Source organism: Passer montanus, unplaced genomic scaffold (genome assembly GCF_014805655.1).
Source record: "Passer montanus isolate IOZ18808 unplaced genomic scaffold, ASM1480565v1 scaffold40, whole genome shotgun sequence".
NCBI lineage: Eukaryota > Metazoa > Chordata > Aves > Passeriformes > Passeridae > Passer > Passer montanus.
Window position 1 is genome coordinate 6,407,462 of NW_024368819.1, and position 25,900 is coordinate 6,433,361.

The 25,900-nt window shown below is 35.6% G+C and overlaps 1 protein-coding gene across 1 annotated transcript in view; it reads right to left on the bottom strand.

Moving 5' to 3' along the window:
• TTC27 (tetratricopeptide repeat domain 27) overlaps positions 1–25,900 on the bottom strand; it is a 113,859-nt gene that overhangs the window by 46,063 nt on the left and 41,896 nt on the right. The window contains exon 10 of the mRNA XM_039719026.1: positions 8,556–8,669. Coding sequence (XP_039574960.1) covers positions 8,556–8,669 — 114 coding nt within the window. The remainder of the gene's footprint in view (positions 1–8,555; positions 8,670–25,900) is intronic.

Genomic DNA, 25,900 nt, shown 5'->3' on the forward strand with positions numbered 1-25,900 from the left:
ACATTATGATCCAAATTAAACCAAATTACATGCCTTGTAATGAAAAAACAACTATCAAAATGAGTTTTGCATTTCAAATTTTCTCTTTTCTTACAGATATCTTAGAAATGCACAGGTTCTATTTATGCATTAAAATTGATATATATTAGGGTTTCAGTCCCAATTGTATAGGACAAACACAAAAAACATACCTTTTTGTCCTATCAGCTTCCAAGGAGTTTCTAAATTCTGAATAATTAGGTCTTAAGCTATGAAAGAAAACACACCTTTGCACCTGCCTGGCAGCTTCTGAAGGCTGGTTTGCCCTCTCAATTCCAGATACTTCATCAGTGATTTTTACCAGATCATACATAATATTGTCCTTTAACTGCAGCATCACAACATATCCTGCTGGTATATTAGTTGAGATTACTGATTGTAAGTGCAATTTAAAACATTTAGTAATGAAATATATAAACCTTCATTGAAAGATCAGTGTTTCTTACCCCAGTTAGAACCATGTTAACACTTGGACTTTGAACTTTATTGTTCTACAGGTAGTGCCTGTATCATCAATACAGATATTCAATGTATAAAGATATTAACATATTTAACCATTCAACATTTAACAATTCCCTTAAATTACCAATTTTAAACAATTATTCTACATTTATTAAGTCTATAAGAAAAAAATAATTTATCACTTCTTGCTAATCTTCTTTCCAAAAATGAGCATTTAGAAAAATTACACTTGTTTAACTGTCCATCTCTAGTAGACCTTTTATCTAAGGTCTTTCAGTCTAGTTTAGGTCTTTCAGTCTATTTTTTGTATACCAGTTAAAACTGTTTAATTTTTCTATTTTATATGGTGGAAGGCTGGAAAACTACTGCCTATACAGGACTTCCCAATTGGTTTTCTTTATGATATTCTGGTAATTCATTCTTTCCCACCCACTATTACTTCATCTCCACGCAAACAAATTCATTCTTCACTTTAACTTATTCCTTAAGTATCCCCTACATGTTTAAGTAATCTCAACATCTGAAGTTTTATTCATATCACCATTACTTCGAATTTAAAAATTATTGAGGAAGAGACTACCTCTTGAACATAATGTATCCATTTCACCTATATAATTACTTTAATGGCAGGAAAAAGAGAAGGCCAAAATTTTGTAAGGCATTTACACAGAAGAACTTCAGGCACTGGACAACCAATAGTACTTAGTTTTTGCCTACTCCAGGTGAACTTCTAAGATGCAAAATGATGTTGACAGTTTTAAGGAAGCATGCTGGGACAGGAGTTAATTAGCATGCTGGAACTGTGCATATCAGAATTTTTTCTAAACCAAGTCACATAGCAGATTCTTAATGTGCATGTTTTGGTTCATTATATCAGGCCCTGCCAATGTGCATTTCACTTTGAAAACAATACTAGCCAACTAAGAAACAATATTCACTTCAGTTGCTCACAGACATTTTGCTAAAAAAAGCTTAAATTTCTTTATAATAGGGCTCTTGCAGTGGGTGGGGAAGAAAAGCACATAAGAGGAAATGAGTCGAACAATCCCAAATGAAATACAAAGCATTTTGATATCAAAATTAGCACAAAAGAGGTCAAGGTCATGAGTGGAAGATAACTGGATTCATGACCATCTGACGTAAGATTTCCTTTTTGTTTGAAACACAGAGCCAAGCAGCGTACCAGGCAATTTAGAGCATCCCAATGCAAGCGCCCTTTGCAATGTTTTGCTGCAGTCAAACACTACCACCTAAAGAAACATGGCAAAACACATAAGGTCTCCAACAGCACAGCAGCATTACCAACTTCTAAAATTATGAGATTAGTGTTATTTCTGTACAAACATTGAACGCAAAGTTACTGAGTGCCAGTGCTTAGGATATGGGTTTCAATGTTAAAACCTGTTAAAGACTTAAGCCTCCACTTCCAGCACAAAATCTTCAGAAAAGTACTAGGTGTATTTTATCTTCTTTATGCCATTTACACTTGTTTTTACTTATGTTACTTACATGAAATATAATTTTATAGTTATTGCATTTTCCTTATCAAGCAAGTGTACCTTCTTGAATGTTTTTGTTTTCAAAGAAAATGTTGCTTCACCTGTCAACTATGTTACTTTTATGATTTATCGAAAGACGTAAGCAGAATTTCCTCTGAAGTCTGTAGAAGAAGCTAGATTTAAAAGTTTACTTAATGAAGGGTGGATTTAAAACCAGACCACTTGTTGTACTGCCACTGGTGAACAGCAGGTAAAAAACACTTCGCACAGGGTGGAAAACCCACAGAGGAACTGCGTATGGTTCAAACTAGTATGTGTGGGGTAAGTTCCAAGCTGTTGTGGTTACACTGCTTTTATAGCTCCCAAATCAGTTTGATCTGGAGGAAGACAAAACAGCAGACGGTGCTGAAAAACAGATACAAAGACCTCTTGCATGAGCTCTGCCTTCTGTTTTTCACTAAAGGAAGAAGGACAGGAATAAAGAAAAAAAAAGAACAACTACCACCTTCAAATTCAAGTTAAATTACAATATAGAAGAAGCAGACAACTGCCTTGAGATATGGCAGAGTCTGGTTTGTAGTAACTGGCATGTGTGCTGGACAGTGTGACTGTCTAGCAGCACAGGGCTATTTCAAAATATTGTTTGTTAGCTTACCTTGAGGTACATGTAATGACACTTATGAGATAAAACCGTAAAGATTCATCTATTCAAATGTAGCAACAGCTGTATGTCTTCATCCATTCAATTTAGCAATAGACAAGAATAGTGTCTCCTTGTTGCCATCTGGTCTGTGGAACTAATTATTTTAATTGTTCAATTTGTTCAAGTGGAGTTTATAATGTTTATGCCTTCCAGAGCAAAAAAACTTCCTGTCATCACTTTATCTATAAAAGAAGTGCAGTATTACTATTCAAAATGGCTTAAGGATTCTCCTATCACCACTTTTCCAAATGTCACAACACTGAGTGAAGAGAGTCTAAAGGGAGAAAAGTCTTCAGAACTAAGGCTCCATGGGAAACATTTGGGAAAAAAATGGAGGCTTCATATTTTTGGCTTCTTTAAGAAATTGCATTGACACTGGAAGCGGAACAGCTCAGATGTTGAACATAATTGTCAAGAATAGTTGAGAAAATATGAACAAACTTTAGCATAGAAAGAATGGTTTCATTCTTTCCCCCATACCAGCTAATAGCACTGACCCAAACTGGCAACACCAAGAGTGCAGTAGAAAACTTAGGTGGAAATCATTACCTGGAAAATTAAACTACTCAATATTCTCTTTTTTTTTTTCTAGTGGTACAAAAGCACTTCAATTATTCCCGAATAACTCTTGGCAGACTGGATCTCTAATTCCCCTTCCTCCCTGTCCCTTCCAACCCATAATCACATAGTAGAAAAAAACCAGAAGGAGTCAAGCATCACCCCATTAATTATTTTGAAGTGTGCTAATGAGTTCGGTGTATTCCCAGACTCAGTTGTGTCATGTAACATCTTCTGTCAAATATGTCACCTGTTTAAGTAAAATTAAATACATTCTGGAAATGTATGCCTTGAGACTGCAATCATAACCATCACCAAGAGGTCACTCTCTTTTGAGATTGCTTTCTGAGGTAATAAGGTTTATTTCTAGTGTTCTGGAGACCTTGTGATCTTGTACAGAATTCAGTAAGGAATGGTTTTATAAGACACCTGGCTTTTCTCATCTTCTAAAATACTTTTTGGAACATGTGTTCTAATAATAAATGCAATTCATAATAGTTAGGAACTACTGGGATATCAGTGCAGGATCTCTACAGGATAGAACAGGGCTGTGATCCACTTATTACCCTCCTGAAGGAAATTATTTATATCTCTCTCAGTTCTCCAGTACATCTCAGATCCCAGTAACTTTCCACTAAAACTTTCAACTTGATGTGAAACAAATTTACTAAAATTAATTTTCTCCTCCTTCCTCCCCTCCCCCATTCCACCCACAAATAAAAGCAACTATTAAAATCTTATTTAATGTACCCCTAGAGTTCAAGAGCAGGTTAAAGAACAGAAACAGTAACTCCTAGTACAGAGATCTAATAGTTTTGCTGAACAGACAGGTGCTGTCATTCCCTTGGTTATGCTACATGTCTCTCTCCATTACTCCAACTGTGGTTTGAGAGGCCTGACCAGAAAGATACATGACTTGAGAAGCAAAAGAACAGGAAAAAATCTGTTTGCCTCAAACCTCTCTAGATGAACCTTTTGGGAAGAAGACTGCTTCCCTCTCCTTTTTGAACTCTTCCCTTAAATGCTGAATTTGTCCAATGTAGAACCCCCACCAAATAACAAAAGGCAGAGCAAGCAATTTGGCAAGGAAGTGACCGTTTACTATTGAAAACAAAAAGGATATATTTCTGTGATAAATGTCATAACTTTCTTGCATAACCATTTAAAGCCCATCTATGTGAAATTAACAATACAGCAAAGTTGTGTTCAAGCTCATAAAGCTCAAGACACCAGTTCCGCTAGATCTCTATCAGCCTTCTGTTCGATCTCTATCAGCTTTTCCTTTTTACTGAGGTACATAATTTTTTTTAGATTTGAAAGAACTGAACATTAACTAGCACATTTCTTTAGTAAGAACAATTTTAACAAAAAAATTCCCTTTTTTATACACACAGAAGAACATTAGTTGCTGGCGAAAATGACACTCTGAAGTATTATTTAAGTGCAAATTAAAGGGCAGTTGACAGAATTCCCAACCACATACATCTGTGTATGACTAAGGAAATAAAACAAGATCTCATGTGACCTTTCAATCTTAGGCATAACGATTAGCCTATAATATTGCTAGTCTGCTCCCAGCTCTCCTGAAGTCTTATTAAAACACCCTTTTCAAGACACATTTCTCTGCCCCAACAGGCAAATTCCTCTACTGCCAAGAAAAGCAAGCAGGAGGGAAGCGTATGAAGCACAGCGTATGTTGTACGACGTGCTAGGAAAGCCAAGCCATCGGCTTGCAGGCATGCTGTCACCAGGTGTAACGAGCAGCAGAGAACCCAGCCAGAAAAGGGGCCCATAACAAGCTGATAAAAACTGCAAATGTAGAGGTAGCCAGTGCAGCCACTCAGGTTAGGGTAGGATACACCTGGGATATCCCAGATAGGATAAATCTCAGCAGGCTGCTGGAGTACCAGGCACCTCTTTCACTGCTGCCATAAACAGCAAGTAAATAAAGGATGGTCTTGTTTCTATCCCACCATTTTAATTCATTTTGCTTCACTCTTAAAAATACTTTCAATCCACTGAAATGGAAGAGTAAACCCAATTTCATATATCAAGAAGCTACAGTGGGATTATATTCCATGTATTTTGAACTGATTTCGTTGTGGGTGGATTTTGTTTTTCTTTTGTTTGGTTGTTTGTTTTTTTTTAACATCATCCCCCACTTTTCTCATTTTTTCATAGCTCCTAGATCACTAAAATTTCCTTTTTCTCTCCTGTCCTGTTACTTGAGCTCTGACTGCACTTTCAGCAGTAATTTGTGGCTTAACAGCTTAGTTCAACCTGTCTTTTATTATTAATAGTTTCTGAATTACTTTCTTACAATAAAAGGTAGGTGAAGATCTCCAAACTGATAAAGCAAGAGCAGGTTTCTGGTTTTATCAAAAACCTATCCCCATTTGTTCCTGTTTTCTCCTTCCCATTTTTGTTTCCACCCTAGTACTTCTCACCCTCCTGGACCTTCACCTCAATGGAAGAAAAACAATCACACAAACTTAAAAATATCATAATGCATCCAGAGACACATTTTAGTTGGCAGTACCTTGATCTGCATTTCCCTGTATGTTATACTCGTCATGATTAAATATTCGAGTGGAATGTAAAATAACTGGTTATGTTTTCAAACGCTGTTTCCTTTTCTTAGAAAAATGGTTGAAAAAATTACTGGTTTTAGAAATCTTTAACCTTAGTTTTGCAGATCCAAACCCCATTTAAGCAAAAACTGAACAGAGACAATCCGCAGCATCCAGAAAAAGTATCATCTCCTCACTTGCAGTTAGCTACTAGGCTGAAGTACATTCCAGAGTACCCAAAATGATCATTTCAAAAATCACACCAAAGACTTCATTATTAGTAGTTCAAATTTTTTAAAAAATCAGAAAAAGGTTTTGAAATTATCATTCCAATTCCTCTTGAAGTTTCCCAATTAGAAAAAAAAACAAACAACAAAACAAGACTTCAGCAAATTTATGAAAACTGTTTGGGACAACATAGGGATATAGTTACTATTTTAGCCAGTAGAGTTTAACCAATCTGCTCTCATTTAAAAAAGAGATGCAAATATTTTCAAGCAAAATATTGTAAACAGACATAGCCTGTCCCACAAAAAAAGGTAGTTGAAAAATGCTTTCTTTGACAAACCAACAATGTAGCCAGGTTCGCTTTAGGGCTGAAAAGCAGCACATGCCATATACTAAAAATATGTTTATCAGCTGCAGACCCAGTACAATGAGCAGGTGAGGGTGGAAATGAGGAAAGGAAGAAAAATTAGAGTAGAATAAGACAGCAGAGTCCCAACATCACTAAGTTAGAGCCTATTATGGCTCATGCACTTTTCAGACAGCCCTAAAGGAATGTAGAAGATTTACCATGTTTTATTCAAGCTGTTTTACAAGAATTTTTATAATTCCTTTAAAAGATATATTGCAAAGAATTACATTTACGCCTCCACCCTTAATCTAGCATAACTAATCTTTCTACAGCACTCTGAACTAGTAAACAATGAAATTGTAAAACAAGAACCCATTAAATCCATTTGTATAAAAATTCTGTGGGTTTGAAATCCATTTTCTACTGATAAATAGCTGCAGAATTCACTCATTCTTTGGCATCCTAATGAAAATTATACATCAGCATCTTCATGAAGATGATTTATAAAAAATTACTTGTACTATGTATGAAAATAACACCATTCATGGTAGCTTCTGTGATTCCTTCTTAGCACTGTTAGAAACACTGATATTAAAAAATTTCTGATCCAATAGAACTCAGGAATGAAAATCTTAACTGGAAAGTTATTCAAGTTATTTTATTAATTTAACACATATAAATCATTAAACAACTTTTAACTGTTTTTGGAAACTGAGCTTGTTACCATCAGATCAACACACATACGTAATTACATCCAAATGACCAGAATGCTCAATGGAAGTAAACATAAACACATTAAGATTAAAGGAAATATTTAAAACCACAGATTCTGTGTCTACTGTGGGGTCATCTCCCAAAATGTCACAGCCCATGCTAATCAAATCCTTTGCATTACTGCAGTTGCAGCACAAGAAGTCAGATAAATGAACTTGCTAACAGAACCCCCTCATGAAGACTTCTGTCATGAGACTGTCAAACTGTCTAACATAACAATTTCCAGTACTCAGGTTTAATCAAGCTAGACAAAAATGTTGGAGGCACTCCAACTCTTTTATGGCTTAGGGCATCAAGGATCCTGAGATCACTTCCCAAGTGCCGTCACATTCTACATCTCCCAGATTTGGTATCCTGGCTTCCCTGACAGTCTCCTAATGAATGACCACAGGAAATTCCTCTACAGCAACTCCATGTCTTCGTCAGCAAAAGAAAAATGCAGCAGCACATCCAAAATGTCCTCCTTCAAAGACTCATGCATCATAATGATTTTAAATGAAACATCAGTTTTTCAGGATTTAAATACATAGTGCCATAATGATAATTTTTTTACATTTCTGGCTGTTTTAGTCAGCAGGAGTGTTGACCGATAGACGTAGACAAATGCCTGCTGCTCATGTGTGACAACAAGACTTAGCTGTACAAAGATGACAAAGGGCTAACATAACTGTAGTATGAAGGTGAAAAAGAATCTAAAAGAATATTTATAAGTACTATAGACCTTTCTTTTGAAAAATTTATTTAAAAAAAAATCCTACTGGATGACACATTTCAGGATTTTAACATTTCTTTTTTGTATTTGAGAAAAACTTATCTTTGTTTGGACTGAGATTATTTAAATATTTACTGCCTCCAACTTGCAATAAAAATAGTAATCACCAGCTATCACATCAAAATGGTAAATTGAAATTGCTGCTTTATTCATGAATGTGTTTTCTTGTTCTCACAATACCAACGACTATTTAAAAGTTTCAGTGTTTTATAGAGCTGACTTACTTGAGAAAAAAATAATTGAAAATTTTAATAGCAGTGGCAGCTTCATGTTCAGAAACATCTACATGTACTTCTCAGATCCTAAGTCACAACCAACAAGTACAAAAATAGATTTTAATTTCCATCTTCCAAAACTTGTCATGCTGTTGAAAGTGATGATTCATTACTTGTACATATAAGCTTATCTCACGACTAGCAGACACAGAAGGATTTGTGCTTTATGCATCTAATTTAGAGATATAATTAGAAAATTATCTCATACAGTTTGCAGGGAAGAACTTCAAAACCTCCTAACTCCTTCTGGTTTGAATTTGATTATATATATATATATATGCATACACACATACATATATCACAATATGGCAGCTCAGAAGTCTTACCTGAGTCTGCTTCATTGCCCGTTCCATTCTGCGAGTGCTTCCTTTCTCCAGTTTGGTCCGAAGGAGCAAGGCTGATGTCTGAATGGCCCAGAACTTTGGCTGGGAGAGCAAGCACTGCAGAGTAAAAGAACATTTTGTCATTACTTCACTTTTAAAGACATCCGAAGACAGTAAAATTTTTAACAGTGGTCTCAAGCATGAAGGCTGTTTCCTATTCTGAAAGTCAACTATGTGGCTGGAGGACTTATTTGATGAACTGAGGGCTGTACAAATTACCTTCAACTATTTTCAACATAAAAAGTGGCCTTCAAAACCACTTCCTCCTTCTCAGCTATGCACTGCTATGTTTATATGTACTCATATGGCACATAGGCCAAACTGCACAAATTAAAGTGGCTACTCAGAATCAAAGGAAAATGAAGAATTTGATAATGGGCTGACTGGCTCAGCCTTTTCCACACTTGCATACTGGGTAGCTGTAGACAGCTGCAGGGATCCTACTCCTAAGGCTAAACAAATCCAGCTTTCTCTTGGCCCCTTTTCATATGCAGGGTGCCCTGATGCTCACATTAACAGCACTTCCAGATGAAAAATGCTGAATTTACTAAGAATCTGAAGAACATCAATTAATCTAGAACTTGCCATGACATGACAATGACAGGAAGAATTTTTGACTTGAGTAGATGTATAGGGACTATGGAATAATCTATGTAAGCAGCCTTCCTAAAATAATTTTAAGTTATCACTTGGAACACACTGCACTGATGCCAGGAACTCAGTGCCAGTCTCCAACCACTGATTTTCAGGGAAGTCCAATAGAAGACATGTAGCCAGTACAATTTTGGTATCTCTTAATACTTTACAGACTGCCTGGACTCTTTCCAGTATGGTTTTAGACAGAATATACCATTTCTGAAAAGTGAGACAGCAGGAAAGCTCCCTTGCTAATTTTATTGACACTGCAAATACAATCCATCTTCTCTGAAAAAATATATTTGTCTATAGATATTTGTAGACTGGTGAAAAAGCCCCAGTGGTATTATTCTTTCCTCTCAAAGATCTCCCAAAGCATTAAAAAGCATAATTTCCTCATGGTTTGTGTTTAATGCCTGACAAATTTCTGTCATGTTGTAATCTGGTTTTGTTTTCCCTAGTGATTTCAAAGGAAAGGAAGCAGAAAGAAACAATCTAAAAAAATATCCTCCAAAAAAAAAACTACAATAGGAAGAGAGGCAACGACAAAAGCAAAAATGAAGGCAGTGTGAATGCTTGCACAACCAAACACCAACTAATCCTACCCTTTGTGAGCAAGAACCTCTGCACTGACTCTTTCAGGACTTCTCAGTCTTAAATTAAGAGGCACCCAAAGGCTTCTATACTGTCCTCTACATTCTGAGAATCTGGAATTAATTAAAGGAACACAATCACAACATTCTCTATTCTGTGGACACTCAAGTGCCCTTTTCCAAACTATAATCACTAAATCTGTTAACTGATGTATGTCCTAGTTCTGAGAGCTATCTCTCCCCTGTCTCACCAAACTTCAGTCAAATACCTATTTTAGTTTCACCTTAAGACAAACACAAGTAAGGTATTCCTAGCACAGGACAATGGTGCTTGAGTTTATTTTTTAGAAGCCATACCAGATAGCTGCTAAATCAAACACCTTAAGGAATTGCTTAGGCAAACACTGGAACCTTAAAAGCTTATTTTGTGGGAAAGGTCACCCTTTTCTCCATTTCTCCACAATTAGTATTCTGTCATACTATTTAATTTTTTATTTCAAGGGATTTTTTTTCTGTGCTACCTGGTGGTAGATACCAGTATTAATTTTGCAAAAGAACAATGACAACTGAAAGTCTTGGCTAATAACACTCCTAAAAGTATTTTCAGGTTTGATTACTGCCCTTGTTCTCTCACTAGTTCACCTTAGCAAGTGGCCCATGGAGGGCAGAGTACAAGGTTTCTTGTCCACAGCATCCAGCTCTGCAGGAGAACCAGCAGCCCAGGAGAGCCTCTCCTCTGTCTCTGTGTGCACCTCCCACACCACCAGCTAAGCAGTGATTTAAGCAAGCATGCTGCATGAGCTGTGTATAAAGTCAGATAGGGAGGGAGGAAAGCTGAAGAGCAGAAGGGTGGAAGACAAGGAGAGATAATTACGTTTCACTCCTCTGCAGGAGCAATGACAAGTTGTATTTTGAATAGCAAGAATTCCCAAGAATTGTATTCATGAAATAAAATGAAAGGTATACCTGCTGTAAAATTACAGAAGAAAAATTTAATTTTTCCAACAGTTTTACTGATACAAAAAAACATTGCAACTGCACAAAACAACAAGAAGCAGACCTAGATTGCATTTAAGAAGCACTTGTAATTTTGTACTGATACAGAGCTCACAATCCTGTGCCAGAATTTAAATGCTCACCTTTTCATTGCCTAATTATAATGTTTAAAGCACCACAAAAAACCGAAATAATACATGCATAAAGGGCACAAATGTTTATAATTAAAGGCTGTAAAGAATAGTTTCAGAACATCTTACCATAACTATTAAGCAAGCTTTAATCTTATACCCAAAATGTCCAAATATTCCAGATAATAAATACTTTCTCATAAGATCCAAAGCTTTATATTTTCACCTGAAGCTAAATCTAGGCTCCATTAATAGGACTACAGATTAAAATAAAACATCTGGGGGGAAAAAAACTTTAGTCAAGAACATGTAATTTTTGTCAACATACTTGAAAGTTCATTATACTGCATCAAGGGCAGCTAGGAAAATTAACAAAATAATTCTGAAGCAAAACCACTGTTGAGAACTTTCACAAGTCATCTTTTTTCTTACTTTAGGGAAAGAACAATAAAATAAAGAAAGAGAAACACAGGAAGATTAGACAGGCTGAGAAGAAATGAAAGGACATAAAGTTATGCAACATTTTCTGCACAGAAATAGGATATTTTCACATGGGAAAAGTCATTTTCCAAGTCTTTCGCACATTTTTTTCCTACAAACAATATCATCCTCTCCCATCATATCAGAATGCAAAAAAGGAGATGACCAAAGAATTACACAAACCAGAATATTTAATTCAATATAACTTCCTTATACGACTTTTAAATGAAACAAGATGATGCTGCAGGTCTTAATAACAAAGTAATCCATTATTGTACAACACTTACAGCTGTGTAAGAACAAAAGGCAAGGTTTGTTCTTGGAAAAAAAACTTCTCCCAGCAACCTGTTCCAGATTGCTCTGGAAATTTTTGGTGCCCTCTCCCTGGATGTGCCCAAGGCCAGGCTGGAGGGTCTTTGAGCAACCCAGACTACAGGAAGGTGTTTCTGCCCATGGCAGGGGAGTTAGAACAGGACAGCCTTTAAGGTCCCTATCAACCCAAACCATTCCATGATTCCAAGTAATACCTGAATTGTGAGATAGAAAGGTGACATTAGTAATGACACCCAGATCAAACCCAGCCCAAGATTTCTGTCAAACCCAAAAATGAGGTACCATTAACAAAAAAATTAACAAACAATTTCAGCCTCAGTATTCAGAACTTAACCTAGGTGTGAAGCACTCCCTGATCACTCTTACAACTTTCTGTCAGAGAAACAGAGAAAGAACTGCATCAGTCATCACTTACAGAAGGTAAAGATTGGTCAAAGCAACTCTTCTGCCTTCCTCCATCTACTATTTTAAAAAGTTGGAGTTCCTATAGGAATTCTTCCTGTCATCCAAGTCAGGAAGAGCTTACTTGGGCACATAAGACATGCTAGAAACCGGGAACAGGGAAAGATGATTCTTGTTAACTGCAGCACTAATTAATTTTCATGTTTTCTAGTTTTTTCCTTATGATAAATCTATGCAGTAAGGCCACTGTTTTACTCCTGAAGCTTGCTTACTGATAAACTAGTAGCCTAGCAAAGTACTGTGATTGTTATGATCGAGCTATCATCTGAAAATGGACTTGTAAACTAAGCAATGTTAATTGCAACCAATTGTGGAATTCCCAAGAATTTGCACATCAGTCCATCAGTGAACCAAAAATATTCTGCTTATTGGCCAAATTGCCAGGATGTGGTGAAATTATTTAACTGAAGTCACAGGCATGAGGCACCCTGAGGATAGCCCTGTTCCTCTGTCATGCCTCCAAACATGACCCTTAGTTCAGATTCAGCCCAGGTTATTTTCTAATTTATTTCACGTTACAAACAAGCACAAAATAGTGGGGAGGATTTAGAGATAAAAAAAGAAAAAAACCTCCTTTTTAGTTCCTTATATTATCCATTTCAGTTAACATACTTCAGGAGCTTTGTTGTTTACTTTTCCAAAAAACCACACATTAAGATTTCCAAATTACTCATGTGGATTACCTCATGTCTACTTATCAATAGTCATGTTTCGTGTAACCATGTATATCTTTATTTGATGATTTGCAGTAATTCATTCAGATAATTAACATGAAACTCCTATTTCTTCAACACATCCCAGGGCAAAATGGCAACCTTTTAACTCATTCGGTGCTTTGTTGTAAAATGAGACACTACCACAGCTTCTTTTCCACATTTTATATCCTGCACAATAATCAGGTGAGTACATAAAAAACCCACCAGTATGACCAAGGCAAGAACAGAGAAAATGTGCATTTGCCTTGTACACATATCTGCTAACCTCTGCTGAATGATTTTATTACTGAAAGCTAACTTAAAAGTGTTTAATTTGTTTTTATGTACACAGCAAAGAATTGGCAAAAACTTCTATGAAATTAATTACTAAGAACAAGAGGAAAAAATCAGTATAATATTAGGGAGAATGTGCTTTGCTTTCCACGTTATTCTCATCCAAATAATCTAACACTTAAGTTTCTGTATAACTAATGCAAGTTTTTATTCTAAAAAGTTATGTTCAAATGACACTTATTTAATTTGATTTTTTTTGGAATTTTCTCCTAGCACTCAACTGGTAACCAAAAAAGCAAAATGAAATAAAATTTAAAATAATCAGCTTAGAGAAAAACCTGAAAGATGCCACATTATTGTGGAAAAACTTCCTTTCATTAAATCTATGTTTTTTCAACAGAATACTGTTTCATAAAAGATACTTTTTACATTTCTGGAAAAAAGCATGTACAGAAAACTCTGCCCTGGAAAGTAGCTAAATTAACTTTATGGAATTATTTTTTAATTGCCTAAGAAAGATTAAGGCAATCCAAGGGCTAGAGGGATGCAAAAATAACAGAAGTTTTGAGAAAAGTCCTTAAAATATTAACTCCTTCACTAACCAATCTCAAACACAGATGATCTGCAGTAATACTGGCAGCATCTGGTTGAAATGGGATTTGTAACGTTAAACAATAATTCTGTTAGAACCCTATAAGTTAAAATAAAGCACATTTGTGACTAAGTGGTTTCCAGTACCAGTGCACTTTTTAATGTTTTACTGAAAAGCACAAGTATCAAGAGGGCAAGAAAAATACTGAATTTCTAGTTACAATTAAGCAGCAGAACCATGGCTTGGCAACAGAACAAACCAGTCAGTATGACCACTTTTAGCTTTTCTGCTTAGTGTAGGAACATGTAAAAATTTCCTGTTGGCTCAAACAGATAAAGTATTTTCAAATGAAGTATACATACCTATTCTGCTGTACATGCCCACCCCAAAGATTTAAAATAAATAGGAATCAATTGAAGATTTGACTATATGGCCTCACTAACAAATGTATGATGCTGAGGTTTCACAGAGCTCAAATTCTTCCTAGTAGTGTTTTTATTCTTATCACAACACTCAATAGTTTACCAATCCTTCAGTGACCACAAATTAAGAGGAAAATATAATAACTACACATACACACACAAACCCTCAAATCAATAAACAACTAAAATTCATTACTGTTTTCTAAATAGGCATAGTTAAACGGACAAGGAGTAGTATTTGATGTTTAAGCTGATTTAATGTGTGTGACAAAGGATTGCTTATAAGCACAGAATGCTGTTGTGCTGGTGAATATAAATACTTTAATGCAAAAAATTGCTCAGCAACCAGCTAAAGGAGTTTATCTCCTTGTATCTATATTTAAATTTAAAGTTTCTATTTTGCAATTATCACAGTACATATGCTCTTTATACACAGAAATAAAATTTCCAATAAATCTAAAAATGCATTCAGAATTGCAGAATACTGAATAACAATTACAATAACAAGTTTTTTGTCTTTGATATACCATTATCCTTAGCTCAATGCTACCCCCAAGACTATTCCTTATTTTTCATTGTTTTTATACACAAATCCTCTTTGTTATGTGTAATGACATATAATTACTGTATGTAAATCTCTAAATGCATTTTTATGCAACTGCATTGAAATGGAACCATAAACTGTGTATCTGTAAATGCCCATCTGATTCATCCCAGACAAAGACTTAATGCTATCATTTCAGAGAGCTTATTTTTTCTCGTACTAACAGGGGAGCTCCTCCAGAGTCTTCATAAATCATCATTTTATTGAAATTGAATAATCTGAAGTTCAGACAGAAACAACTCCATTCTTCTATACTTAAATATATTAAATACTTTTCATTTCTCTGAGGGCATCACCTTAACACATGACAACTTCACTTTAGGTTCAAAACTCAAACAAAACCTGACAGCCAATAAAGGTTTCCTCTTGGACAGTAAAGGAAGAAGTAGCAACAAAACACAACACATCAAATTCAAGCCTATTGACTTTACTGTTTCTACAGGGGAAATTCTACTCATGAAATCCACAGAACAATCCCCAGTTTATACAAAACATCATAAGCACGTGATAGTTCTAAACAAACAACAGAGGTTAACTTGGGCTCATGAAATCCACAGAACAATCCCCAGTTTATACAAAACATCATAAGCACATGATAGTTCTAAACAAACAACACAGGTTAACTTGGGAACAAACAAATAGGATGATGAGGTAAATTATTTCAAATCATCCTCTCTTTCCAGCTCCTGTCATCCATAATCATTGGCATTGCAGACAACATTCCAAAATTATATTTTTGGAATCTGCACCACTACATAGGATGGCAATTTGAGCACCTATAAAATCCCCACTTTTGTAAATATAATGAACAAGAAATATTTGATTGCATATGTCAGTAGTTAAATACAACATACTAATGTTGAACGAAAAATATATTTGGGGCATCTGTTAATTTGTTTGACAGCAAAGCTTCAGATAAAAAAATTCTAGCAACTTTAGCATTGCTTTAGATATGAGCAATCAGGCTGTATATTCTGCAGTCACATTTTACTAGCTACAAACATCATTATATTTCCTAAGGTCCAACAAGAAAAAGAAATTACATTAGGATTTCACTCCAGATGATTATTTTTTCAAATGGATAAATTTGAACCCTATTTGGTATAATTATGCCCTTGGAGAGCCATATAAACAAGATACAGGACACAAAAAAGGACAGTAATATTCTTATACCTTGAGAATGCAAAGGTTCCGTAAATGCTATGACAGTGGATATGTTTAGTGCCTAGCAGGAAGGAAAAGAAGGATAGTCTAATCTATGCAGAAAATTGTTCCTAGCATGGACCAACCAACGGACTTTGCAGATTGGTTTTTGGTTGGTTTTTTTCTATTAAAAATATCTAAACAGAAGGAAAACTCACACCAGTGTGTATTGTAGTCTACTACATCTTTCCTCCTCAAGGTCAAAAGCAATGCTCAGGTATTAAACAAAGATCAAAGGCCCTGTCGGTATGTTTAACAATTATCAAACTCCATGCTGTATATGCCTTAATAAATCTCTTTAGTTTCATTTTCATTAAACATGAAAACCTGTCCTACACTTCCAGTCATTCTAACAATTTTGGACCAGAAAAAATCAAAATATTATCAACTAATCCTGAAAATTAGAAGTCACATCGACACGTGAACAACTTCAAAATTTCTGCCTTTTTCTCTGAAATGGACTGCAATTTCAGGTGCAACCTAAAAAGCATCTTTTTCCATATGGCTTGGACAAGTAGAACTTAAAAACCAACAACATGCAAGAAGTTACAGATTACTAATTGGTTTAACAGTCTTAGGGCAAAACTAGCAAGACAAGGATAATTTACATTTTTTAAATTTGCAAACATGACAACTTGCATTATACATTTCTAATTAATTATATCTCAGGCATTATTCCAAGTCCTGTGTTTGTGTTTCATTTCAGTGTTGCATGAAAAAAATGTGTTATTACTTGGTTAGGTCTAAAATATTTTCTCGCCTAACAGCATCTAATACAAATTCTACACAGCACCTTTAGAGCATTATGCCAAGATCTTTGCACTGAAATAACAAAACAAAAAATAAAGCAATGCTTAAGCCTGTATGAAGTGCATTAGCAGAAGTACTGTATTTTTGTTTATTAGGTCTCTCAGTGTTTCAGTGAGTTGTTACATCGAGACAACATGCTACAGAGTCAATTGTGATCATCTGTGGTTTCTTTAAGGTCTCTTGAAATTACCATGATTTTTAAAAATTCTCTGACTGGCTGTTAGGCAAATGAGAGAGACAGGCAGAAATCCTGAAAGTATTAAAGTGACAGAGGAGAAAATTTACTTCCTGAGATTTACTTGGCTGAGACATCAGCATTTGCACAGTGCCACTTTCCAGTACTGCTTTAATATTCCATCTATTTCAGTAGGTTTAGACCACACATCCAGCATATTTTTCACCAAAATCCAAAGCTATTCACTCAACTGCATGACAGGGGTTTATTTTGGTTCATAAAACTAATCCTGGGACTGTTGAACTAAAATAGCTTTTCACCACAACAGGTGTTAGCTGATCATTAGCAGAGCTGGGCTTAAAGCTCTTAACCACAGCCATTAGAAATACCTCTTGGTGTTAAAAAGTCAAGAGCGAGGCCAAAACACCATCAGTGATCTGCATCAAGGGACTAGTCTAATTAGAATGGCATTTTTAAAATTCACTTTGTCTAGTCTTGTCTGGTAGCCTCAGCACTCAAATTGTAACATTACATCATTGTAAATACAGAGTACCTTTTGTTGTCTCCTACCACTAAAGCAAGAATACACTATCTGTTTGGTTTCTTTTTTTTTCCATTACTATGTACTTCAGTGTGTTTGAATGAGGTTTTTTCATATAAATAATTTCAGAAGCTTGGATAATTTAATGGATATGGAGTAAAATATTAATTATGAGTTTTTTAAAATGAAACATATGTGTACACACACATACGGATTCCTTTTTTTAGTTTTCATTTTTCTTTTTGTCCATACACAATTTTAAGGCAAAATGTTAGAAACCTATTGGGTAAACAGTTACTTTTTTACACTATACTAGAGCGATCTAAAAATGAATGCTAGACTCAACAGAGCAGCAATTACATTGCACTTACCTAAAGGCAATTTAATGTTCTCAAGTGTCTCATTTAATCTTAGTCCACAAGTGACTGACTCTTTCTCTGAAATATATTGTATCTGGAATTTATCACATCTGAAGGTACATTAAATACAATATAAAGAGTAGTTTGTAGCTCACTCAATCAAAAGTTAGAAGACAATTCTGGAATAAATTTTCTTCTCAGAAAATTTTTTAAAATATCCCAATATATGAAGGCTAATGTAATTTCATTCAACTGTATTTTCCACAGCTTTTTTCACTCCACTTAAATAGTGTTCTGCAGCAAATGGGTAGGTCTTGATAACATCCACCCACTGGTATCCTCATATTCTGTCCTGCTTATCATTCTAAATATATTTCCCCTCCATGGCACTTGTTTTAAGCAGTAATTCTTATTCCTTCTGGTATCTACCTTGCAAAGGGACAATTCTTGCTTCTAGGCAACTATGTATGCTAGATCAGCTTGGAAACTGTGCTGGCTTATGTACCATTTCTATAGTACCTAGAAGTTCAAGGAATAAAAAAAAAATCGGGCAGGAAATCTTTTAAGTTAGTTCTATTATGTGCTCAAAGATATTGTAACCAACCTTATTAGAACTAGCAAGACAATTCATTATCTTTCTTCAGCCATCTCTTATACCTTGCCTTAAAAGAAAGCAATTGTGGTTGGAAAAACTCAACACAGCCTCTTCTCAGCAACCCTTTCCTTTGTTAGTCAATACTCAGACTCAGCACAGTAAGCTGACTATACATCTGAAAATCTCGACTGGGAAAAAGGATGACTTCCCAAAAGAAAATACCCTCAGACTTTAGAGCTTCTTTGTTCCATTTGTTTTCATTAGCAAAGGAAACATAGGAATTATTCTAGTAAAGTGAGGCTGCCTTACCCTGGTCTTGGTTCTTCTAAATAACATTAGTTAAGAGAACATCCTGACAAAAGTTGGAGAACATCCAGCTTCTTTCCATTCTCCACCACCATCTCACTTGAAACCTGAATAATCTCAATTCCTTTTTGCCTCTTCAGTGAATTTTATTTTTGAAGAACACAAAGCAAAAAGAATCATAGAAAAGGTCTAGATCTGCTGCTTTTACTAACAGATCTAAATATGTTGTTCTGTTATTTTTCTCTCCTTCTGATTCCATGTACACTTCCTCACATGCAGAACACCAGTCAGAACAACTCACTCTCCTTCTCCGCAACCACACTTTTCAGAAGTGTAAAGGGAAATGGTTAAGCACTATTAGAACAAGGTTCATAACCAAACATATGAAATGCCATAGCTGTTCCTTCTCCCTCTTATAGTGTTTATATCTTCTGACTACACATCAAGAATTTCCTCAGCTTTTAAGCTGGATGTTTCTATGTTATCTCTTGGAAAATCTGTCTCATGCCATATAACCCTGCAACTCAGAAACACCTAAATATTGTGTGTATTAAAAAAATTAAATAAAAGCATGTCCTTTGACATGAACATGGGGGTACTGGAAACAGATCTCTGGTCAGAAATAGAAGAAACATAACCACATGATAATTGTCTTCCCAGCTAGCTCTGAATGTAGCTCTGCAGATAAAACTGAAATGACAGCCCAGTGTTCCCTACATGATACAATTCACAAGGAAAAAGATTTCCCAGCTAGCTCTGAATGTAGCTCTGCAGATAAAACTGGAATGACAGCCCAGTGTCCCCTACATGATACAATTCACGGGGAAAAAGACCAGAGAAAACAAGCACTAGAGAAAGCTTCCCTTTCAGAGGAAGTCTCATATGTTCCACAAAAAGAGCTGTGTGAAAGGAATAAAAAGATCTATGCTCACTGGAGAATTTTCCTTTTTTTTTGTGGAAACAAAAGACTCAACGAAAGCTTTGTATGGATTCAAATGTAACAGAGACACGAAAAAGCAAGCTCATATTAGCCTGTCTGGAACAAAAACATAATAAAAAGTAGAGACTTATAGTGAGTTATAAACATGATTCTTTGCTTCCATATAACGCAGTCTGTGACTTAACTTGCATCCATGCAGGCACATAATTTGCAAAGAAAGCTATGGAAGACACAAATACCACAATTCTGTGTAATTTTATACACAATGAAATAACCAACTCAGATCAGGATTGGCTAGGAAAATGTTTCAGTGCTTTTACTCCTTTAGGATTTTCTACTGTCTAATAGCAGTACAAAGATATTATCCATCAAATTAGTTGTTCAGTTCTACTTAAACAACCAAACTGCAGATGTATCCTGGATGTTGAGAATTATCTACGTTTTCTTTCAGATTAACAGGCATTGATGGGCTGATGTTTAGCAGGTTTTTAAGAGCTTGATGCTCTCTTATGATACTAAGTGGTATACATTTTGTGCCCTCATTTAAGACATACAAGAAGAAATTTTTATGCTATTGCCTAATTTTTTTTTTAATGTTGAATTTTGGTTTGCGTTTTTATTTTCATTTTAAGAGACTATTTAAGTTCAGAAGTAAGCTTTCCTTGGAGGTTCTCAATTTTTTTTTTTAGGAGAAGAAAGAAACTAGAGAAGAAAATGAAATGTAATGAAAAAAGAAGATATTGCTTTATTTAAAGGAATCAGCTTTCAATGACTAGCGAAGGGTAAACCACATAAGATATGGCTCCCATTTTCACTTAGAATGGAGTCCAGCTATATGACTGACACTTGTTCTGTTGTGCCAAACACATCACTTATTCTGTGCTATGCTGCAAACAACTTCAGCCAGATTTGACTGTAGTAGCATTGTTTTTTTTCAGGTCTGTGGTTTGGACTTACTCCTGAAACAGCATAAGTACAGACTTCCACACCACATCACAGTACTGCATTTATTTCCTAAGGCCCAATCTCAACAGTAATAAATCACGATTCTGGATACAAAAGACTAGACTTTAACTCTTTGCTACCAGTGATAAGGATTTCCCTAGTTATTTAAAATTGCTCATTTTATCTGCTCAGCCTCTTTAATTTCACCATCTGTGCCAAGATTCTCAATACATCATGTGATCTTGAGGTTATAACCTGAAAACCAGAACAGCTTTTTTTTTTCCTTCTGCACAGGTAGTAAAATAGTGAATCTGGTTTGACAATGGCTAGATATCATATTTTAAAAATAGATGATTTCAGGACTGTATGCAATGGTACAAGCTATCGGCGGACTTGCAATCTTTTTAGTCTCAAGACAAACAAAGCAAATGACTGACAAAAAGGCTGAAATTTAGAAAATCTGTGTCAATGGAGGATATTTTCTAACTTGTTAGAATCGGCCACGTGGGAGAAGTAAATCCTACTCCCCTTGTGAACTACCACAGTAGGCTCCTAAATCCTCTGTCTTTCATGCTCTATCCCCCTTCAGCCTTGCCTCTCCTCTGATAAAGAGCATTTTTGGAACAGACAGTGCTATAGGTTAACTCATCCTCTGCTGACAGAAATTTATTCTTCAGGGAGACAATCATGACTGCTAATCTTTCCATTTGTTACTGCTGCCTGTGGCTGCAGACAAAACCCATCATTTCTCAATACTTTCTTTGGGTTGGTAATTTTTTTTTTTCCAAGTAGTACTTCTTACTCAGGAAAATCTGGGTAAACCTACATATTAAGGTTCACATTCCCTTTTTTCTGCTTTACTTGCTTGAACTTTTCTGGGCAAACTCATTGCTTTCAAAACTCCAGATCACTGGAAAAATTCTTTAGGCCTGACGGACCCTGAATCCTTATACAACTGACCCAGGGTGGTGGATTGGTCTGTTCTGCCTGCCTACTGACATTTATGAGCTCACCACTATGTTTTTTTCTACAAACTGCCAGTGATACTTCCTGTTTATCTGGCCTATCAACAGCATCTGGAAGAATGCTGCTTTATATACTGTTGTTATCTCATGCTGCATAGATTTGTACTCTAACAGCAACTTTTCTCTTTAATTCTACTATGATAACTTCAGCACAAATATCCATTTACAATAATTATCTTTAAAATACCTTAACTGAGAATCTTGTGCAGGAAGAGAATATAAGATAGCAAAAGTACTTGTTCTCAGACAGATTTGGATCACAACCATAAAAATTACACAAAACAATGAAGCATTAAAAGTTCCCTTCACAGCCTCACTAGAAGGCTTTAAATTATCTTCTTAAAAATAACTAATTTAAATGTTTTCATATTTCTTAAGTTTAACATTAGTCAATGGCACAAAAAGATTAACAGTTGCATACAACTTTTACATTATAAAATGCACATGTACCATTTGTGAACCTGTCCTATAATGATGTTAACTAGTAAAAATCAGCTACCCCATTTTCCTTCTGTAACAGGCACAGTCAAAAAAATTCAGGAGTCATTCCATGCCTAGACTAGTAATTTATAGTAAGGCTGCCACTGACTTTATTATTCATCTATGTCAAAACAAATTACAGAAGTTCTATAAAACACTGTCCCAACATTCAGTCTGTAAGAACAGCTGTCTGTAGAACAGTGAGACACAGCAAAAGAAAAACCACACAAAGCCAGATAGGGCTCTACAGGGTCCTGTTTACCTGGTTTTTCCCCATTTTGAATGCCAACAGGCACCACAGGAATTCTGCCTACAATGGTCCCTATGATTCAGCAGTCTACACACTACAATACCTGGTGTTCACAAGTACTGTGACATGTTAATGCAAGAGGCATGCCTCACTCACTGCTTGGTGGGCTAAGGGGAATTAGACATGGCTGGAGATGACTATTTCAGTGAGATTTCTAAGATGGCCTCAACAGTTTCCCCAGCAAGATTGCATTAGCAAGTCTCAATGTCCATTAGAAGATACTTGATTTCTGATTTCATTCAGTTCCTTCCTGACTTCACCAGCAGAAATATTTTGTCTCTTTAAAGAGCTACTGCTCTTACATGCAAGAGCATCAAGTTGCTGGAGGCCACCAGCACACTGGCTTTTAACTTCATGTGCAAAAGTTCAGTTCCCAGGGTCAAAACAAAACTGCCACCTTGCTTGCAGAGCCTGAAGACACAATAGTCCTGAAAGAAGACTAACTCCTTAAACAGCACCCAAAAGAGAGGAAGGAATGGAGTAAAAATAGTCAGCAATACCTTAGCAAGAAAGAAATTAGGGAAGATGAGAGCAAGAGTGAAAGACAAACAGGAAAGCACTGACAAAGAAGGGCTGAGAGGACTATGGCATGGATGAGTACACAGAAAGGGAAGCTGACACAAGCACAAGTGACTAACACTAGTGGGGGGAAGAGTGAGAGACTGCTGGGGAACATGAAATAAAGTGGCCAAAGTGAATAACATTCCTAAATCTGACAGAGTTGTGAAGAGAGAAGCTACAACCCGAATATATTTATCAGAGACAAATGGCAGTGCCTGGGTTGTGCTTTGACTTCAAAGAACCTACAAGCATGAGCTGTAATGGATTAAGATTAAAACACAACAGTCTAGGGTCTGACCCGTGTATTTGCACAGAAACCACAGCAGTTATTAAAATCACTATGAAAACTGGACAAGGAATCATAGAATGGGTTGGGTTAGCAGTGACCCTTAAAGGCCATCTAGTCCAATCTCCCTACAATGATCAGGGGCATCAGGTTGGTCAGAGCCTCATGCAATCTGACCTTGAATGTTTCCAGGGACGGGGCATCCACCACATCTCTGGGCAACTTGTTCCAGTGCTTCATCACCATTTTCATAAAAAATGTCCACCTTATGTCTAGTCTGAAGAAGCTACAATGACATTTTACTTTGACAAATGAAAGAGGCAATCTTTTTAGTTATGTACCCCTATGGTTTACAACTTTCCAGCTTTATTACAGCTGCAACACATAGAAATAAACACTTGACTACTATAGATAACAAAAATACACAGAATATACAGACACAAAGATACACACTGCAGTTCTTACACAATAAGCTGTAAGATGAGAACTGAGTCCTTACCCCAGCCACTAAATGTCCTGCTTGCTTTCTGACTCTTACTGCTAAGCTACTAAGAGCTTGAGACCATGCAAGCTCTTCAAAATAAAAACAATTTTCTAAATATATTTCATTCCTTTATTCCAAAATAGTAATGCTTTGACAGATATGTATTAAACTAAAAAGCAAAGAAAACATAATTTCTAAAAAACAATAAAAAACCAAATTAAATACAATACTCAAGCCATATACTTTCCCTCCCCTGGTGTTACAATTATGAAATCAAACATCTAATCTTACAGCACAGAAAAATCTTCCACAGACTATTTATAGTAATCAGTAAAAACTATTTTCTTTCTCATCTTTCGCTTAGACTAGACAGAATTCATTCGAGAATGTGTTGGCCAATGTATTCTGACAAATGTACTTAAGAAAAATCTAGCTGACACAAGACACAAAGTCTTCCAAGAAGAAGAAGAAAAAAGCCCAAGCTCCAATTTAATTAATGCAAGACATGCTTAAGAATGATATAGACAAGACAGAAAAATCCCAAATATGTCAAAATATATCAACTAATATCTAGTGTCATGATTTTTATTTCTGTTCAAAAAGGCCCCAAATCTCAGCTTCCCAGATAGAAAAGCATCAGTGTAAATATTTTAAAACATTTTTGCAAATTGAAACATGCAGAACATGATGCTTTTAAACATTTTATTGGCCTTTATTTGAATAGTCTTCATAACTAACAGCTCTACTTGCTATGATTAATGCAGCCAATCCAAACATGTCAAAAGTATTTATGTCATACCATATTATCATATATACTATATTCTAGGCATATAAGTTATACCAGAAAAAAGTCTGAAATTTCTCACAGTAATCATCATTCATGTCATTTATGAAACACATTGTTTGAACAGTCCACTAAAAGAGCTGGCATGGGTACTATTTCCTGATGCAATGGGCTAACCTTCATCAACAGAATATAAACCTTTCTTATTCATGTATTTGCATAACTGGAAAGTACTTTTCATAAGGCTCACAAACATGGCATGTGAATTACCTTATGAAGGTTTCCTGCATATCTGATGTTACAAATACGTACTACAAATAATACTTTGCTTTACTGGTCTGTAAATTATACCAGTATAAAAAACATCTGTTTCTGGAAGAAAAGAAATACAGCTGAGCAATGGGATTCTACTGGCAAGAATAAAAGTTTTCCCCCTTTAGTCATCCAATATGTTATCAGTACTTGAATTCAAGCATTCTATAAATACATGTAAAATGTGCATACACCCTCTATACAAATGTATTTAAATGTTTCACAAATTAATTTAACCTTAACACCTTACTTTCTGGCCAACAACACTTCAAAATTCCATTTTTCTATTTAAAAGTGCTGCTTCTGATAAAAGAAAGAAAATACTGTGGAAATACCAGAATTAGAGCTCCTTAATCTTTGTCCTTCTGTAACCTAGAGGGCACAGTGTTTTTCCACAACATACCAAAGCCAACAAACTCCTCATACAAGGGCAGGACAATGCACAGAACCATCACCAAGATCACTGCTCAACAGAACAGGATTTACTCAAACAAGGACAGCTAAGCAAGTGAAGCAGTATTTCCATTAATAAAAGGTGTGTTTCTTTGGAAAGTTTTTTAAAAATAATTACTCCAAATCTTTCTCCACTACATTTCCTTTCAAAAGCTCATTGGTTTATAGACTTAGAACTTCATTAAACATTTTTTTCCTCAAAAATACTGAACTGTCAATAAAGGTACAAAAGAAAATACCAATTAGAAACCCTTCCCAGCAGCTTGGCTACCTAAAACTTAACAAGAAAAAGACCAAAGGAAAAAAAAAGAATTAAGGAAAGGAAGAATCATTGGAGCCATTTCAGTTTTTCATCCCCAATTTTGGGGGAACAGAAAAAGAAAGTCATGCAGAAATGGGGTAATAAGGTAGTTTTATTACTTATCAAGTTTGTACTATATTTTTCCTAAAGTAGCTAGAATAGAATAGCTGTAACTGACTG